The 20,409-nt window shown below is 37.4% G+C and overlaps 1 protein-coding gene across 1 annotated transcript in view; it reads right to left on the bottom strand.

Moving 5' to 3' along the window:
* The window catches only part of ITPR2 (inositol 1,4,5-trisphosphate receptor, type 2), a 732,333-nt gene that overhangs the window by 507,386 nt on the left and 204,538 nt on the right, over positions 1–20,409 (bottom strand). Inside the window, exons 11-13 of the mRNA XM_006895058.1 lie at positions 9,953–10,104; positions 8,422–8,521; positions 7,764–7,924 (exon numbers count right to left, since the gene is read on the bottom strand). Of these exons, the coding sequence (XP_006895120.1) occupies positions 7,764–7,924; positions 8,422–8,521; positions 9,953–10,104 (413 nt within the window). The remainder of the gene's footprint in view (positions 1–7,763; positions 7,925–8,421; positions 8,522–9,952; positions 10,105–20,409) is intronic.

Genomic DNA, 20,409 nt, shown 5'->3' on the forward strand with positions numbered 1-20,409 from the left:
CACTTAAAACATCATAAAAAGGTGTGTGAATCTGAAACAAAATAAGAAAAATGGCGAAAGCAGAGATAATCAACTCTTGCAAGGTATGAGAAACAATAAGCAACTACTAAGAAATTACGTTAAAAATAATCAAAGTAGAGACTGAAATAAAGCTTCTGCACCTCCAAAAGGAATCTTTAAAGCTCCATGCCTCCTGATGCAGTTGGCTATGCAGTGGTGGAAGGAAACAGAGGAAGCAACACAGGCAACTGAATTCTCAATGAGCAAAGCCCCAAAGTACCACACAACAGTGAACAACAGTCCTCAATTTCAGATAAGACTCTAGGCCGGTTGAGATGAGCTGGGGCAATCATAAAATGGATAACATAGATAGATCTCTCATACTTAAGAAAAGCTCATATACTATGATTCCAGAATCTGTAAGGAAAACTGGCATTAAAGAAGCCATCACATCTGGAGCAACAAAGAAAGAAACAGAATCAGGAACCAAAGGAAGAAATGGTTGATGTGGCTTATTGACACCATAAAAAGTTCTTCCTTTGCTATAAAATGAGAAGAACTGACTAATCCTCAGCTACAATTACTGAAAATTTGGATCAAAGATTCCAAAGAAGATTCCTGATCAAAAGTTGAGAAACACAAAACAGATTTTTTAAAAAAATTGTTAATTCTAGACTTTCTGGAGCCATGGAGGCTAGATGAACACCTTAAAATATGACCCTGAGATAATCTTTTAACCAAACTACTCCTTGAAGTCTTTTTAGAACCAAGTAATATTTTTGCTTAACGAGTGAAGAATATCTGCTGTAAGCACCGTACTGCCTCTTCTATGGGATCAAAATGGTAACAGTACCTTTAAAAAATTTGATAGTAAACTGAGTGTGTGATGTGTTTATGTTAATGATGGAGGAACAACTCCAAAAAGGAGAATGTGACTGTGGAACTTAAAGAAGTTAATCAATGTCAGTGAATTATATATAGAGTTGTTAATTGGTATATGTTTTACTGTGTATGTTCTCAAAACCAGCCATCTAATCTTATATAAAAATCAGAAAACTAGTATGTTGTTAAGTGCTGTCGAGTCGTAGATGACTCAGAGCGATTGTATGAATGAAAGACCTGAACACTTGTGTAACTTCTATAGTTACTCCACGTTCATAGAGCTTCAGGAGGCAAGCTATTTCAAAAGTGGATGCCACTCCTGCTTCCAAGCTTGTTTTAATCAGGGAGCTCCACCAAACACTGTCCACCATGGGTAACCACTATCATATTTGACACATCAGTGTCACAGTGTTTAGCATCACAGCAACCACTAGTGCCAACAAAGTACAAATAACAGAAAAATTCCAAAATAATTTGAATGTTATCTATCAGTCCTCAAAGGAATAAAGATATTTTAAAATAAGAAATATTTTAAAGATATATAAGATATAAAGATATATTTTAAGGCTGTTAAAACATAACATCATATACTGTGAAATTTATATTTTAAAAAAGGATGATGGATATGGACAATAACCAATAAAATTCAAATGAAAATTATTTAAATAAAAGTCTGCCTAGTGAATATAAAACTGCATATACTCTGGAAAAAAAAATCATGATCTAAAAGAAAGCAACAAGAAATTATGAGAATAAAACAGGACTGTGCAATGTTTCATTCTGTTGTATAAAGAGGCCCGAAGTGTTGGAGCCAAATTGATAATCTAAAAGACAAATGAATAGACTGAGAAATTGTGGTACATTCACACAATGGGATACTATGCAGCACTAAGGAATAGCAACTTTGTAAAGAACTATATAACATGGGAGAGTCTAGACAGCATTATGCTGAATGAACTTAGTCTGATAAGGAAAAATACTGCACAGGACAATTTTTGTAAAAATAGAAGGATAACTAGTAAGATGTGTATAAATGTCCAAAAGGGGAAGGAGAAAGGGGCAGAAGAAGAGGAAAGGTGGAAATCACTAGGAGCAGAGTTTAATGGGCGGACTGTAGGGAGAGGGAGAGAATAGAAAAGATTCAATGGGGATTTTTGAAAAGATGCTGTTAGGACAGACATAGATCAGTGGTAATTATATGGGATACAAGGTATATGAATGTACAAAACCATGTAAATGAGTAAATGTATGGAAACCAATTTAAAAAAATTTTTAAAAACAAGACAAATTATAAAATATAAATGTAATGAAAACTATCCAATATATATTTAATAAGAGTTTCAAAAAGATAAAGTTGGAAAAAGATAACTATTGGAAGAGAAAATGACTGTTAATTTTCCAATCTAAGGAAGATATGAGCATTAAGCAAATAGCAATTGGAAAAAAACAAAAAAATAACACTGTTTCTGAAGTACCATAATGAAATTTCAAAACAATAAAAGTTTGAGGAGCTCTGGTGGCCTAGTGGTAAGAAGCTGTGTTGCAATCCCGAAGCCTTGCGGTTCAAGGCCACCAGCTGCTCCACGGGAGAAGGATGGGCAATTTCCTCCCATGCATGAAAGTGCCTCTGAAAACCATAGGGTCAGCTATGGGATGATTTTAACTCGATGGTAAACAACAACAAAGGTTCGTTTTTTAAAAAATCTACAAAATTACCAGAAAGTACGGATATATTACCAAGAAATAATAACAATTCTATTAACAGTAAACTTATTAATAGTAACAAAATATGTAAAAAGTGATGAATACCTTCAAAATGCTAAAGGAAAAGAACTAGAAATATAACATTCTACATATGAGTCAATATTTAGGAGTAGAAGCAAAATAAAGACATTTTCATATGCATAAGAATAAAGAGTATTTATGATCTACGCACACTCACTGAATAGAGAGTCAATGTGAAAAACTCAATCCAGAGAGAAGTGAGACACAAGAAATAAAGGTAAACAGGTAAAATATATTAAGAAGTTGAATTGGCTACTGAAAATCATCTTTAGAAACAAAAATTTTTTCAGGTTAAAGGTGATGTATCATCATTTTTATGCTGTGTTTATGTTCTTAGGTATACCAAATACCACAAAATAAAAATGTAAAAGGTAAAATAATGAACAGAGAGCTTTATATTATTATAACAAGAAAGATGGTAGGAAAGCTGTCAGCATATAATTAAAACATGCTGCTATGCGTATCTTCCAAAAGAAGAAATAACTATTTTATAATCTTATGTTTTATAACAAAGAATATGTCATTAAAATATATAGCTATAACTCAAAAACAATTGCTAATGAATTGAATACATCACATATAACTTTTATATGAAAAGAGTTAAAGGAGAGATGGGGAAATACATAAAACTTTATCAATCTACTAGTGAAAAAGGAATGGAAGTAGGAAAACCAACTCTAATAGATAGAAAAAAAAAATTCAAAGTAAGTCCAAGTTAATTCTTTATTAAATGAAGGTAACTGACATAGCTAATTAAAGGAAATTTAGATTATATTTTTAACATTTATTATGAGGGAGCTAACACTAACCTTCAAGGTGACATCTTCAAGTTTGTGACATCTGGAAGTGTACTGGTTAAAGTGGTTGGCTGCTAATTTAAAGGTCTGCCGTTTGAACCCACCAGTCATTCTGGGAGAAAGACAGAGCACTCTGCTCCCATAAATATTTACAGCGTTGGACCCTAGGAAGCAGCTCTGCAGAGTAGTGCTATGAGTCAGAACTGATTAAGGTCAATGAGTTTACCACAGTATTACTACTATATATGTATAGATAGATAGGCAGACAGAAGACAAATACATGTTGTTGTTGTTGTTCTTATGCACTGTCCAGTAAACAACTCAAGTGATGCTAAGAACAACAGCTCTGAACCAAGCCCTAACCCACGCCAACACACTTGACTCCATCCCTGATAAACTTGACTCCATTGCTATAGTCACTGTGTCAATCCATCTTAAAGAGGGGTTTCTTCTCTTTCGTGGACCCTCCACCTTTCTAAGCATGATGTCTTTCTCTACGAACTAGCCTCTTCTGATAACATGACCAAAGTTCTGTCACCCTATTCATTGTCCAGCTCAGATGCATAACGTGATTAGAAAGAGCATGGTTTGGATCAAGTGCACCTTGGTCTTTAAACTGACATCACTGCTCTTCAAGACGTTAGAGAGATCCTTGACAGCAAACTCTGCAGATCTCCGATCTGATTTCCATGGGTGTAGATTACAGATACAAGTAGGATAAAATCATTGATAATTTCAATCTTTTCTCCATCTACTGTGATGCTCCTCACTGGCCCAGTGGTGAGGATTCTTGTTTTCTTGATATTGAAACATAATCCATATTAAAGGCTGAAGTCCTCGGTCTTCTGCAGCAAGTGCTTTAAGTCCTCCCCACTTCCAGCAAGGTTGTGCTATCTGCATAACACAGATTGCTGATGAATCTTCCTCCTAACCGAATGCCACTTTCTTCTTCATGAAGTCCAGCTCTTCGAATGATTTCTTTTGCATACAGACCGAACAGGTATAGAGAAAGGAAGCTACCCAGAGGTATTTCAAAATCAGGTCTGGCGATCTGCTTCTAACAGGACACAGCCTTGAAAACCTTACAGAGCAGCTCTCCTCTGCACACACAGGGCTGCCATGAGGCAAGACTCAACAACTAACAACAGAGGTAAAACACAACACAGAAATTATGGCTTAAAATTACATCATTACTTTTTCAAGCTCGGAATTGCACTTAACACCCTGCCCTCCTTTATCCCCTTCACTTTATTCCAAATATTCTCTACTTTTGATGCAAATGGTACAGAATAAGATCAAAAACTTTGCTCTGAAAAATCTCAGAGGTTCATAACCTTGGAACAGAACACTGGAGCTATGTCTCCAGGGTCCATCGCTGGGTGAGTAAAAGGGGGAGCAAAAAGACAGGATTCAAAGAATGCAGGTATAAGAATGCGGGTATTCTGTGACAGAGATCTGCAATATTCTATCCCTTCTCCTTCTCCCTTGTATCATTTTCCCAAGTTTGAGTAAAAGAATGTCTAATAATAACTCCATTCTCCACAGGGAAGAAAAGACAGAGTTCTGGGTTGCTTTTTCCTCGAAAAAATTGGTGAAAGAATTTTATAATAACTTCTACAACAGAGAAAATAGTATTGATGCATTCCACCATGCCAATATGCCTACTATCCTGACAAGAGCTTTGAATGCATTTTGATAGGCAGTGGCTTTTCTGAAATTACTAAATTAAGGTCAAAGACTGTATCTTCTTATTTCTCACACAAAGCTTTCTCTCAGTTATGATGTTTTTCACTGTTATACAGTAGGGAAGAGAAGAGAACAGGGGCAATAAATATGCAGGTTACCCAACCAACCCTGGTCCCCCACCTCCCCTAGTATAATATTGTAACACTTAAAATGCTCTTTGGCAGAAACGGAAGAGTAAATTGGGTACAACTGTAGCCAGTAGTGTTGATGCCGTTTAGAATGTGTTGTTTTATTTTAATTGAAGAATACCGTTATGCTTAAAGAGGCTTTTTAAGTGAGGCTGTCTAAATTTGGTGGCAATATGTGAAAGTGACAAAAAGAAAAGAATCAATAAAAAGTGCTATTATGCATACTGGTTTACATTTCCTCACACATTTTGGTTCTGTGATGTGATTATCTATAGTTCAGAAGACTGAGGCAGTTGTTTAGTTTCTAGCCTTTGTAATTTCCTGCCAACCAGATTGGAGGTACAACTGTACACAAAGAGTTGTTCCAAGAGCAGATTTGTTATGGGTGAAAGAGATCTAAGAACAGAGAAATGCTGGGAAATTTGCATATTCAAGATTTTTTTTAAAGCCAACTGCTATGAAGAGGGGACGTAGGTCAGATTTTTTTTTCCTTTCTATTGCAAGATATATATCCAAAAGCTCATATGTATGTATATGTATTTAGTTAAGAAGTACTTCTAAAATAAATCCGCATGAAACCACTGTGTAAAGTGGCAAATAGGACATTGTATAAGCTCCTACAAACTCCTCATCAATTATAAACTCTCCCTTTGAAGGGTAACCACCATCCTAATTTCTGTAGTAATTACTTCCTTGCATTTCTTTATAGTTGTGCCAATTGCCTAAAACCCCAAAGAAATATTTAGGTTTGCCTTTTTTCTCTCTCTAATTTTACAGACATAATTACAGTAAATGTATATGTTGTGTCTAGTTTTCACTCAATACAAAGTTTATTCGATTTACCCATGCTGTTACACATAGATATAGTCCCTTTACATCTATCACTAGAGCGACCCTATTGTATGCATGTAGCACACTTTATCTATCTATTCACCTGGCAATGAACAGCTGGATAGTTTCCAGTTTGGGGCATTTAGGAAAAAAGTATGAATATTCTAGAATGCATGTCCTAGTGAATATATATATATATAGAAGAGTCTTTTGGATAGAGGGATGGGATAGTGAACAAGCTGGTTATTGCCAAACTATTTTCAAAAGCCATACATCAATTTTCACCTCACCAGCTATGAGAGTTCTAATGTAGACTCTTAATGAGAGTCCTGGGTAGACTGGTAAACAGTTTTCTTGTTTAAATAGAAAGTAATGCATCATATCATGAACAATGGAAATAGGGAGAATGCTTATGCTCTTATACTCTCCTAAGTGCTAAGGGGCTATAATGTCACGTTAAAGACTAAGGTGTGCCTGATCAAATCCACGGTATTTTTAATTGCCTCTCATGTAATTGGTGGTTGGACAATGCGTAAGGATGACTGAGGAAGAATCTTGATGTCTTGGACTTAGGATGTGGGCCAAGAGTGATGAGTAGCCCCTGGGCTGCCATGTAAGAACAAACAAGTGTGTGTTGGAGGAAGTGAAATCAAGGTGCTATCAGTCAATTCCAATGCATGACGACCACCTACCAGGTTTTCAAGACTATCACTTTCTAAGGGAGGAGACTATCTCTCTTCAGTAAAACAGCTTGTTAAACTGCAACCTGTAGGTCAACATGTCATGAATATGCCACTGGTCATTGTCATGAGCCAAAACTGACTCATGGCTCACCTCCCAGCAGATATTTCAAAGGCTGCAAATCCAACAGGAGGAGACAGCCCATCTTCTCCAACAAGTCACTGATGGGTTCAAATCACCAGAGAGGCATGACCTTCGAGTTAACAGTGAAACGCCCTACATACTCAACCACCAGAACTTCATTCACACAAGGTAGGGATAAATCACTGTTAACCCTCGATATCATTCTTGTCCCATATATTTCTCTAACTAGAGCTCTAGAATCACAGATCTAGTTTCTCTCAGAGAGTTATAAGGGCAGAAGATTTTATCTTGCAGTTTTGGGGAAGGGGTTTGGTTTGGGGTTGTTTCCTCATTTGAGTATCTTTGCTTGGTGGTACCTAAATTGAGAAATGTATCTTGAAACCTAAGAACATAAAACTTCTTTTAAAACCAACAATACTAAATCCAAATATTAAATCAAGTTTCTTTACTGCCAAACTTACCAGTGCGGTAAAAGGTATCACAAATTTTTTAGAACATTTTCTGCAACAACAGACTAGACAGTGACTAAAAACAACTGTTTCCAAGCCATGATTAAATGTGAAAAGTAAACAGTCAGCTTTTTATGTCATCATCTTCATTTACCCACCACATTTAAGAGAAATCAAGTCTCTACCTCATTCAGAAACAGATGAGCTGCTATCAAGAATATTCTTAACATTCCCGCAGAGTGACTCATTCACTTAAAGTTTACTGCAAGAGTTGACAATAGGTTCTGATGACTGAAGAGTCATTTTTAAAAGATACTAACCTCCTTTCATTCTGAGTTATGGTGCCATTCTCCAGTTTCTTAACTGTGGTTGCCAGCACTTTATTTGCATCATTGGCAAAATCTAAGTCTCGGACCTCAGACAGTGGGACGGAGACAATGGCAAATGCTTCTTTATCTTCTTTTGTTTGGCATGTTCCAATCTGCAATGAGTTTTTCCATTAAGATTCCTTTATTTTTTTAAATAAATAGCTATGCAGTATTCTTTACACAATAACAACTTTCAGTAAGGTTTTTTTTAGTAAAAGACAAGAATAAATAACACACAACACAATTCCCACGTCTGTCACTCAGTTCTGAAACTCGGAAGTTTTCTCTGTCTGATTCCAGTCCTAACCCCACCACTGCGCCTGAAACATATACCAGTCAAGCTTGTTATTTATTCCAGCTTTGAAAGAGCAGAGAAATGCACTCCTGGCAACTTCTCTCACACATGCTGCTACCACACCTCTCTGATATCTGAGCTGCACCTCCCTCCATGACAGCCACAACTTGGTCACTGAAGTAAATAATTGGCAGAAATGAACTTTTAATGTTCTTAACTGCAATAATCTCTAATAATATGAAAATTGACTCATTAACACCAATCCTAATCACAAAACATTTGGTTGAAAATTAAACCCTTCCCAGCAACATTTACCTTCAACATAACAGGTCTCTCTTCATCAGTATCGATAGGAATGCTAGTACTGGTTACCCATGTGTTGGTACATAGATGCCTTAACCGAACATATGAGTTCCTAAAAGCAAATTTTATTTTAATTTAAAACACTTACATAGTAAATATTTTTACAGTCACATATTTGAACATACATACACTAGACTAAAATAAACCCAAGATTAGGACAATAAGAAAAAAAATTTGCTGGAGAAATGAAGCAAGTCACAAAGAGGATGAATTTCTATCTTAATACCTGGAAGAGAATGACATATGCATTTATGTGTAGCCACTTTCTGCCTAAACATCCCATTTATCCAAGTACAATAATGTTCTATGAAGACTAGTCTGCATTCGGACCATTAGACCTATTAATATAGGCAAGGCTCTTCTATGAATCTTGAGAGTATATCCTTATGTTTTGGTGGAAGAGTGGAGGGGCGGCGCAGGAGAGGAAGACCTTCGATGAGATGGATCGATTCTGTGACTGGAGTGATGGGAATAAGTGCAGTTGGGATGGCTAGGTTGGCACAGGATAGAATGACATTTAGAGCTCTTGTACATAGGGTCACTATGAGTCGCAAGCAACTCGATGTCACATAACAACAACAACAACAATTGTTGGAAAGTTGGGAGATAAATGCAGAAAAAGCTTACTTATAATAGTGATATTTCAAGAAAAAGAATGGCAGTTTTGGTTTTAGTTTTTTAATCTAACATTAAGTCCTGGTTATCTTATGACTAATTCTCTTCCACCCACACTCCCCACCCTCCAACTGGCCTTAAGGCTAGTCTTAGCATTACACAATTGTAAATTTCAATATTTTTATATTTCCTGTGTCTGCTGCTTTGAAATGCTTTTTCACAGATGGAAATGGTATGATCTCTCAAGTCATTCAAGTCGTTTCTCAAATGTTTCAACTCAGGCTCTTTCTAAACACTTTTACTTAATAGAACTCTCTAACTCTGAAATTTGTCTCTAAAACATGTTTAACACTTGACCATATACTTCATGCTTATCCATTTACTGTTTATGTACAGTTTCTCACTAGAGAGGGTCATGAAAACCAGGACATAGCCAATATTTCACTATTATCTTCCCAGTGACTGTAACAGCGCCTGAAATGTAGTAAACACCCAATAAATGTCTGTTGGCTGAATGGCTGAATAAATGAAACAAAGGATGAATAGATGAGTAAATCTGTGAAGGCCACATCAAAAAGTAAGTAGGGAAAGTTTTCACTGTCTATCATTTTAGTAAGCAAAGGTCATATAACTGACAATAATAAATGAGTTTTAAGAACTTTCAGAATTGCTTTGGTCCTACAAATTTTAATGATTTATAAACTATGTTAATCCATTCACATAAAAGGCTTGTTTCATATTTGTTCATTTATACTTAATCTCCTTGTATCATGAAATGTATATTAATATTATGGTTTTAATTCCTCACCTAATAATAAAAATATTCAAAGAAACACTATCATTTCGCTGTAATTTTTTTTTTTTTTACCTCGGAACCAGGCAGTCAGCTCTCTGTAGAGTTGTGGCATCCAGTTCAAAAAGAGACGCAATGTCATTTCCATGCGGGACTGAGACCAAAGTGTACATGATCTTCTCCCCTGCTTGGCGTTTTTTCTTTGAAGTTGGGAGGTCTCCATCTTTCTGTTGAAGAGGAATAAGGTTATTTACTTTGATCAGATTTCTTACTGAACTCTCCAGTTAACCTAGAGAGAAGACATAAATGTGTATGTTATTTCCTCACTGAATTACAGCAGTGTGGATTTCACACCATCCAGAAAGAGTTGCTCAAACCTGAAGTCTTAGAGAGAATTCTCAATAGGGATAAGTTAGATACTCCTGAAAAACATTCTTATCATTATAGCACTAATAATCACAGTAGCTATAGAGTCATTCTTTCTATTAAATTTATTTACAGAGTAGTAATTTTAACCATTCTATATTAAAAAGAAACACACAGATAAAATAGTGTATTGAATTATCTAAATTTTATATATTAGAGTGTGAGCACAGAGGTGTTTCAGAATTCATGCCCAGACTCCAAAACCATAATCAACAGCAACATATCCATTCAGTTCAATTAAATAAAAAAACAAACCATAGTACATAAAAATTGAAATAAAATAAATTTTCAAAAATAGTATTCTTCAGTCATTTGAAAGTCAGTCAATATTTCCAATCTACCTTACAGTTTTACACAGGTAAGCAAAGGTTTGTAATTATGTATTTATACGTGAACTGTCCAAACCACATTATCCCACTGAAAATTTTGATGTGCAAGAAACCAAAATGAAATATGACAAATCAATGTTATCTTGGTAATTAAGACCATAAATATAATTACTCACATGTAAAAGTAAAATTAGGAAAAAAGACAGACCTAGTGCCATCAGAAAGCAAATGAAAGCCTTTTCACAAATTTTCATTTGAATGCTTACTGTGATGATGAAAAAGAGAAGAAGTAAACAGGAAAGAATGAGAAGAAGAGTCCAGTAATAAATGATCCCCCACTGGGTTTTCAGAGGCTTGCAAATCACACAGGAGGAGGCTGCCTATCTTTTTCTTGCAAACTATCATCCACCTCTGGCTGATGGATTTGAACTGGCTACATTTAGGTTAGCAGCCCAACTCCCTAGAAACGATGCTACCAAAATACCCTAGGAGAGGTGTTAGGAAAGAAAATAGGAAAAGGCAGAGCAAATGGGAGCAATGAGTAGTGGTAATAAATGTCCAATCCAAAATTCAGCTGGCAAGGGCTTCAGTGCCAGCTAGCCAAAGCCAAAGGCCTCAAGTCTTTGAGCGCTGAATGAGTCCTTTTTCAAAAGGCCGACATAAGCCACCTTCCTCAAGTCTTCCAAAAGAATTCTCTTGGATTATGAGACCTACTTTCACAGTTTCTGCAGTGAAGTCATTGAAGTTTCACAAGTAGATACACTACTATGAAGGATAAAAATGCCCCCTCTCCTTGGAGAAGAAAATCTAAATTTTAAAAACAAACAAACAAACAAAAAAAAACAACAAACAAACAAAAACCGAACAATAGTTTGACCAGGCAAATGAGCTGGGAAAGATGCCTTCTCAAGTTTAGGATCATGGAATCAAAAGTTTGGGAAGGCCTTGAAAGATCATCTATGAAATGGAAAAAACTTGTTTCCAAAGAAGTTTCTCTGTTAGAAGGTAGTCAAAGGAAATTTTATTACTTGAGATTTCTTCTTCCAGGTCTTGAAGAGATTTGTGAGTTTTAATTATTTCTAATTAATGGCACCTACTTCCTAAATAACATGTCTCCGGAAACTCTATGAACTTCAACAAATGTCAATAGTCATAGAGGGGCTTCAAGCCTTTTCTTCATAGGGGTCACTATGAGTCATGCTCGACTTGAAGGCAATCAACAACAACAATTAATTATTACTAATTAAAACTCCAATAAGTTTTTGTCTAGTTCTATTCAAGATCAGAAAAGAAAGAAAACTAGTCAGAATAAGAAGTAGAAATTGAGGGGGTCTTTGAAGGGATAAGTGTAAAGAGATAGAAATGTGTATACACTAGAAGAAAAAGAATAGGATGCTTTTCAAGGAGAGGAGCGAACGGGGGTGGAGGGGTGGGCAGGGAGAAAAGTGCAACAATGAATGAATGGAATTCCAAAATCTCTGTAGATGTTCGCTGAAATAAAAAAAAAATTTAAAAATTAAAAAAAAATATTTAAAGCCTTGGCAACATAATAGAGGGCTGCTATTAATTGGGCTTAATGACACTAAGTTAAAAACCATCAAATTTAGAAAACCTCAAAAAAAATAATAATAGGATACAAAAAAACAGTGGTCTATGGCCCAATTTTTCTGGGCAGTACTTAGTGAGAAAATCCCTAGTATCTCAACCATGTGTGACTCAATAAAGACAGTATTACGAGTTTGGTATTATCACGTACATTCTAAACAGAGTTCTGGTGGTATAGTCCACAGGGAGCTGCACTCCTACCCAAAGAGGCTGAGAAAGAAAGATATGCAACATTCTTCTATGCAATTTACAGCCGCCAAAAACCCACTGGAGGATCAGCTCTAAGTCGGTGCCAAATAGCGTCTGAAAATTGAGGTTATAGAAATCATGCTCACATAACTCTTATGTGTTACAGCTGAAAATTATGCTTAATTCTGGATTCCCTGGCCCTTGTCTTAGCTATTGTGTTACTGTAAGACCATGATAATCTAGGAACTCAAAGGACTATCAGCTAACATCTTGAGAAGATAAACATTACTGTCTTTGTGTTTTTCTCTTAATTTCTATGACCATCTCTTCCTGTATGTACTGTTTCTTTTTCTAAAAGAAAGCAAGATGCCAAAACAATTCAATGTGGATGCAATAATCTTTTCAGCAGATGGTGCTGAAACAATTGAATGTTCACATGCAAAAACAAAAATGACGTTCAACTCCACCTCACACCACATATAAAAAGTAATGCAAAGTATAAACCTTACAACCAAATACGAGAACTACACAAGAAAATAAAGGAGTAAATCTTTCTGACCTAGAGTTAAGTAAGATCTTATTAGACTTGACACTAAAAAGTACAAGGGACAAAAGAAAGAGTAGGTAAACGGGACTTCATCAACATTAATAAAAGGAGGAGGAAGGGAGAAAAGAAAACTGAAAGAAAGGCACTCCAAAGTGTGCTGAGTGGTTGGTTACCACAATGGAGCTCCATATGAAAATCCAGGAATTAGAACAAGGTATCACTAACAAAGGAAGACTTTCCACTGATGGTCTGTCCAATGGTAATACAGGAACCACAGTGCAGACTGAACTACAAATGGTTGAAGTAAGAATGTCTGTCCCCTTCTCAATGGTAAAAATTATGGTGACATTTGACATCTGAAAAAATTTATTATTATTATTAAATTAAAATTATTATGATGAAAATGAAGGTTGAAAGGGGGAGGGAAAAGAGATTTAAGAAGTGATGATTCTGAAAAGGCAATGGTATCGTCAGTAATCTAAAAACATGGGAGAAAGTGAACTAGAGAAGAGCAATCAGAAAGGAATACATTAAAGGAGCTCTTTTCTAGAGTTGTTAAAACTTTTGGAGAACTTTGTCGCCCTGCTAGCCCAAGGTGGCCCTTCTCCAGAAGTGTGAACCCACCAGCGGCTCAGTACTGGAAAACCCACAGGAAGGGAACCTATGAGTTGGTTCCAACTCAACAGCAATGAAGGGTTTTCTTTTTTTTTCCTCCCCCTCCCCCTCCCCCTCCCAGATTTGGCAGTATTACAGCTTTTAAAAAAAGGAACAACCAATATAGTAAGTACTGAAGATGGATGTAAAACATAGCAGCACTTCCTCAGAATATATGGGAACAATGACATATAAAATATGTTGCTTGTGGAAATAATCTAAAGGATTTATGTGGCCAAAAGGCATCAGTAAAATATGGCTTTACGTTATCAATCATAGTCACTGTCGTTGAGTGAGACAGATTCACTGCTGACCCTCCTGTGGGTGTCCACGGCTGTAAACCACTAGAGAAGAGACTCTCCATCTCTCTGCCGTGGAGCCCCGGTAGAGGCAAACTCCCAGAGAGGCACCGCCTTTGATTAGGAGTGCAACTCTCTGCAGATTACACTGCAGACCCATGATACTGAACCACATTCGAAGAAAGATTTTTATTAGCTTTTCCAAGGATAGAAGATGAGCATGAAACTAAATCAATGCAGTGAGTAAATGAGCACGACTTACAGGGTTTTCCCAGCCCAGGGTAGCTATTGCTTGGTATAGAAAAGGAATATTCCAGTCTTCCTGGAAGAATACCATTTCTCTAAATGGAATATGTGTCATCTAATTTTTCTGAGCCTCCTACATGGCAATTTAATTTCGCTTTTGACATATATTTTCATTCAAGGGAAATGTTCTGACTAATTGATTCAAAAATGTTAGTTCTGCTTTGCAAACGAAAATTGTTATTGGAGTGTGTACATCTGCCTCTTGTGAGTTCATTTAGCAGGAGTCCATCCTCCTGCATCCACTCCCCTTGTGGAATGCTAACAAGCGAATCTTCTAGATTTTATTAAAGGACAGCAGGGTCACAATTCCAGACATTGGCATCTTAACTCATGCCCCTTGGCTTGTCTGGAGATAAAGGGTAGCAAGAGTGGCCAGGAACCTCTCCAATTTTATATTCTCATCCTGTAACAATATAAAATATGAACCTAAATGTATCAACATCTCACTCAAATTCAAAATACACACTGCCAGAGTAGATTTCAATGTAAAGCAATTCTCTATCAGGGTTTTGAGGCTATAAATCTTAACAAGAGAAGTCATCTGTCTTCTGCAGCATCTCTCTGGTAGATTGAAACTGATGGAGATGGACGGCCTTTTCATTAACAGCACAGTAATAGTCTCTAATTACTCAGGCTACACAAGTCCTGAGGTTTCATTTTCATCACAGAAGGTATGTGGATTGTACTGATTTATCCCTAAACAGTTTTCTTAGGTGTTGGGACAAGCTTAATGGATAGGTAAATTCTCTTTATAAACAATATAACAATGTCTTTATGGGTTAATAAAAACTGCTGGTAAGGAAAAGTTTATTCCATAGGTTTTGAAAACAATTCCATAATCATAAGCATTCATTTTTTATTTCTGTACTCTTCATTTGTGTGGCATATTCTCCTTAATAACCAATGTGAAAATAAAATTCAAGTCAGGTCCTAGGAATTTTTAATTCATGAAACCTGAGTAATGAGCTATACTGTACAATTTTTAAACCTAAAACTCAAACTTGAGCATAGATGAAGATCAATAATGGCTCATAAAGACAGACCAGTTCAAAATTTTATGCATAAGCCTTTGCTTTTAATCTCACATCTCTTTATAAGTAAGAAAAATAGCACTGAAACACCAGACGCCTAAACAGAATTATAGAATCACCATGTGCTCCGTTTTGCATCATGAAAATACATTAAGCACAGAATCAAATGGACTACACGTAGCACAGTGTAGCTTAAAGAGGTGTTAAATTTAGCATCGGCCAACTCTCTGATACATGCTCATTTTTGGATGACGTGGAGCCTAAGATTGTTAACCTTGTCTTCTGGGCTCTAAAAAGCCAGCATTTTGATTGGAAGAGAAAGCACTAGGTTTCTCAGGTTTACCCACATCTACAATCCCTACGAAAAAGCAAGCCGAATAAACTAATGGCTCCCCACAGCTGTCTGTCCAGGGCTTTGCCAGAAGCAGCAGAGCACTTAGCTTCTGTAACACCTTCTCTGTTGACTCATTTGTGAGTCATCAAATTTTTAGCAGAGACATCACATTGCAATTCTGTTGCGATTCTATTGTTAGGGACTTGAGACATTCTGTAAGAACCTATTTCTGCAGGCCAGAGCAGATTCAGGATTCAGACTGGTGTGGTGCGTTCATGAACAGCAGCATGATGAAGTGCAAGCATCTGAGATTCTGTTCAGCTCCCAGTGTTTGCTCTGCAGGCTTTATGTAACCAGACACAGCATGGTCAACATTCTCTTTGCCCCGTTTCCTTACTAAACTGTCACTCTCAAAATAATCCCTATTATGATCTTTTAATCTTTCTTTTCCTTATCACTTTCCCATGGAGGAGTATGTTGTCAAGGAAATAATGGCAACTTCTTTCAGAACCTGGTAACAGAAACACCACAAACCCCCTTGCCTCCTCCAGTAAAAAAAAATTTATTGAATTTTCAAATCCATCTCAGCAAAGTGCCATGGTTCCTGGAACATTCCTGCTTATGTCCTTAGTGCTGGTTGTTACTGCGTTAACCCCCAACTTATGGTGACTCCATGTACTAATGGACAAAATGATGGCAGGTTTGAGCCATCACTGGCCACTATATTGGTAAGGAGCTGCCATCCCCAAAGCATGGGGTTTGAATCCACCAGCTGCTCTGTGGGAGAAAGACAGGCAGTCTCCTCCTTGGAGACTTCTTGTTGTTGTTGTTGTTGTTATTGTTGTTGTTATGTGCCATCGAGTCGCCTGCGACTCATAGTGACCCTATGTACAACAGCCCTAAACTCCGCTCTGTCCTGTGCCAATCGCACTGTCTCTGACACTCCCATCCCAATTATCCCAGTCACTGAATCAATCCACCTCATAGAGGGCCTTCCTCTCCTGCGCCGTCCCTCCACCCTCCCAAGCATGATGTCCCTCTCCAAGGACCAGTCTCTCCTCACAACATGTCCAAAGTATGTTAGATGGAGCCTCAAAATCCTTGCCTCCAAGGAGCCACCCGGTTTAACCCTTTCCAGGACAAATCTGTTTGTTTTCCTAGCAGTCCATGGTATTCTCAATACTCTTCTCCAGCACCACAGCTCAAAGGCATCAATTCTCCTTCTATCCTCCTTGGTCATTGTCCAACTCTCTGATGCATAACAGGTGATTGCGAAGACCATAGACGTACCTTAGTCTCCAAAGAGACACCATTGCTCTTCAGCACTTTGGAGAGGTCCCTAACAGCAGACTTTCCCATGGCAATGCGCCTTTTAATTTCCTGGCTGCTGGTGCCAAGACTGTTGACTATGGAGCCAAGCAAACTAAAGCTGTGTGCAATCTCAATCTCTTCACCATCCATCCTGATGCTGCCAATTGGTCCAGTGGTGAGAATCTTTGTCTTCTTGACAATCCATATTGTAGGCTGCAGTCCTTGACACTCTGCAGCAGGCGCTTCAGGTCCTCTTCAGTTTCAGCAAGCAGGGTTGTGTCATCCACATAACGCAGATTGTTGATAAACCGTCCACCAATCTTGACCCCACATTTCTCCTCATAGAACACAACCTCCCGGATAATCTGTTCTGCATATAGGTTGAAAAGGTATGGAGATAGGATGCATCCCTGGCGTACGCCCTTCCCAATTTTGAACCATGCAGTGTTCCCTTGCTCTGTTCTGACAACTGCCTCCTGGTCCAACTATAAGTTTTGCATTAGAACGATCACGTGTTCTGGGATTCCCATTCTTCTCAGAGTCAGCCATAGTTTGTTATGATCTACACAGTCAAATGTCTTTGCATAGTCAATGAAACACAGATAGACATTCCTCTGGTATTCCCTGCTTTCAGCCAAGATCCATCTAACATCAGCTACAATATCTCTAGTACCACGACCCCTTCTAAACCCAGCCTGGACTTCTGGTAGTTCTCTGTTGATGTGCTGCTGTTCCAGTCGTTTCTGGATAATCTTCAGTAAAATCTTGCTTGCATGTGAAATCAGTGAGATTGTTCTGTAGTTTCCACATTCTGCTGGGTCATCTGTCTTTGGGATAGGAACAAATATTGATCTCTTCCAGTCAGTTGGCCAAGTGGTCGTTCTCCAGATTTCTTGGCACAACTTGGTGAGCACGTCCATGGCAGCATCTGTTAACTGAAATATGTCAATTGGTATACCATCTATTCCTGGAGCCTTATTTTTTGCCATATCCTTCAAAGCAGCCTGAACTTCTTTCATCACCATAGGCTCTTGCTCATATGTTGTTTCATGAAATTCTTCTGTGTCTTCCAATTCCTTTCGATACAGTGACTCAGTATATTCTTTCCATCTTCTTTTAATACTTCCTGGATCATTTAACATTCTGCCAAAAGCATCCTTGATTATAGCCACTCGAGGTTTGAATTTGTTCTTCAGTTCCTTGAGCTTAAGATATGCTGAGCGAGTTCGGCCCTTTTGATTTTCTGACTCCAACTCCTTGCACATTTCATTGTAATATTTTGTCTTCCCGTGCTGCCTTTTGGAATCATCTATTCAACTCTTTACTAATCTTGGAGACTTAATGCCTCTAAAAACCTGCTGGAAAGTGAGCTATGAGCTGGAGAGTCAGACCTAACTGCACTACATAACTACAACAAGATCAGATAGATTCATAAGGTTTTCTAAACTGAGATTCACAAGCAGATCATCAGAGCTTTCTTTATAGTGGTCTTGGTATGAAAATTTGGCTGAAAACAGTTCACATTTCCGTGACACACCACACCTCCAGTGTGTACACAGATTGCCCAACAATTAGACCCTGATATCCAAAAAGAAAGCAAGAATTCTACCACGGAGCTACCAATGGTTCTCATCCTGAGAGATTCTGCCTCTCCCTTGGGCCATTTGTCAATTTTTAGAGGTAATTTTAGTCACAACAACTGGACAAGGGAATACTACCACACCTATGGAACAGGGGTCAATAATTCTACCGGACACAGGACACCCCCCCACAACAAGGGATTATCCAATCCAAAATGCCAGTAGTGCTGAGTATGAGGAACCCTGGAACATTCCCCATCAAATCTGATAATGTTCAAATAGGTAGTGGTGTTGTGTTGTGTTTGGTGTTGGTTTGGTTTTTTTTTGGTTAGTTTTTTTTTTTTTAAAAAAAAAAAAGCCCCCTCAAAGAGCCATTTGAAAAGATGTAGCCTTTCAAGAAGAAACTAATGACTGTCAGGTTCCCAGCTGGGCTTGACACGGTTCCAATGTTTACAGGGTCCCTGTGGAGGCTGCACATTTGTAAGATTGGAAATAATAGACTCCTTTGTAGAATAAATACAGCAATTTGGGTCTTAATGGGAACTCTGACACACACCAACCCATTTTAGCAGCACCGTGTATTAACCTTTGAAACTTCAAAAATGGAAGGCAACATTCTGATAAAGGTTCTAAATTACAGGAAAAATATTAACTGAGCATTAAACAGACAACATAGGGAAAATTAGGAAAGGAAAAATTAGTATGGTTACAGTGAACTCAGTGTTACTGGAACCCAGAGCTGAGGTGAGATGGCATTCTGTTTGGGGAAATTGATTTTGTATTTCACAGGCTGAGGATAAACTCTAATTGTTCTTTTATTATATCCTTTAGAGAGACACATAATTATTGCTAAGTGGCAAATGGTCTATAAAATGAGGAGCCATATTGTTAGTTTAATAGTCTAAGCTCTGATTATATTCAAACTAGAAATTTTGGAGAAAAACTAAATATATGAAATATTTCCAATTCTATTTCTCTCTGATGAGAGATGGGGTCCAGTCATAAACAGCAAAAGCAGACTTTCCCTCTCCCATGGCAAGGTGCATGCGATTAAGGTTTTGTCATGTGACAACTGTTTAAAGAATGTTCTTTCTTATCTTTAAGGTGAAATACTGATTGCTTACTTATCAATATGATTAGATTGAAAAGAAAAAAACCATTGTGAAAAAATAGAGACTATACAAATGGAGAATGACTACATCATTACATAACTGCCAAGGTGCATAGTTTCCAAGTTAAATACATAAATACATACACAACTGCCAAATTACAGCATTATATTACTGCCAAACCACGGACAATCAAGGCCCAGTCAAGTTGACACACAGCCTCATCTTTCACAGTAACATTACTCCTACTTCACATGTGAGTCTTCATTACTGCCAGATGTATGTCATTAATGTGATAGAGAGTCACATAATAGCTGTGTCACTATTATAAATGCAAAATATTGGATAATGAAATAGCATGTGAGGAGTAGGTAGGAAGAAGTTGTATAAGAACAAAAATAATAAGAAATCTATCAAGTCTAACTAAAGTCCTGATTAGCACAGAGTAAACTTCACCATGGACTCATGACTTCTCTGCAGTCTCTAAACCATTACGACTCTTTCTTCCAAGAGCCATATGTGTAGCATTACCAAATAGCATGTAGCAGAAAGAGGATGGATACAAATATAAGTCAACTGCACAATTTGGAAATCTAGCATGATGCCTTTTTAGTAGATACTGCTGACATTTTTAGCCCACTAGTTTGTTTTGCTTGAAGTGTTTCGTTTTGTCTGCTCTCATTCTATCCTCATGGCAGAATTTAAGGATGTGGGGAAAGCAACCTTATCTTATTTTAAAGGTGGGATCACTGCAGTTCAAGAAAGCTCTCTAACTCACCCAAGACCAACCATGTCAGTGGTAGTGTGACAGG

This window comes from Elephantulus edwardii, unplaced genomic scaffold (assembly GCF_000299155.1).
Source record: "Elephantulus edwardii isolate Elephantulus edwardi_28Jun2011 unplaced genomic scaffold, EleEdw1.0 scaffold00157, whole genome shotgun sequence".
In the NCBI taxonomy this organism is placed as follows: domain Eukaryota; kingdom Metazoa; phylum Chordata; class Mammalia; order Macroscelidea; family Macroscelididae; genus Elephantulus; species Elephantulus edwardii.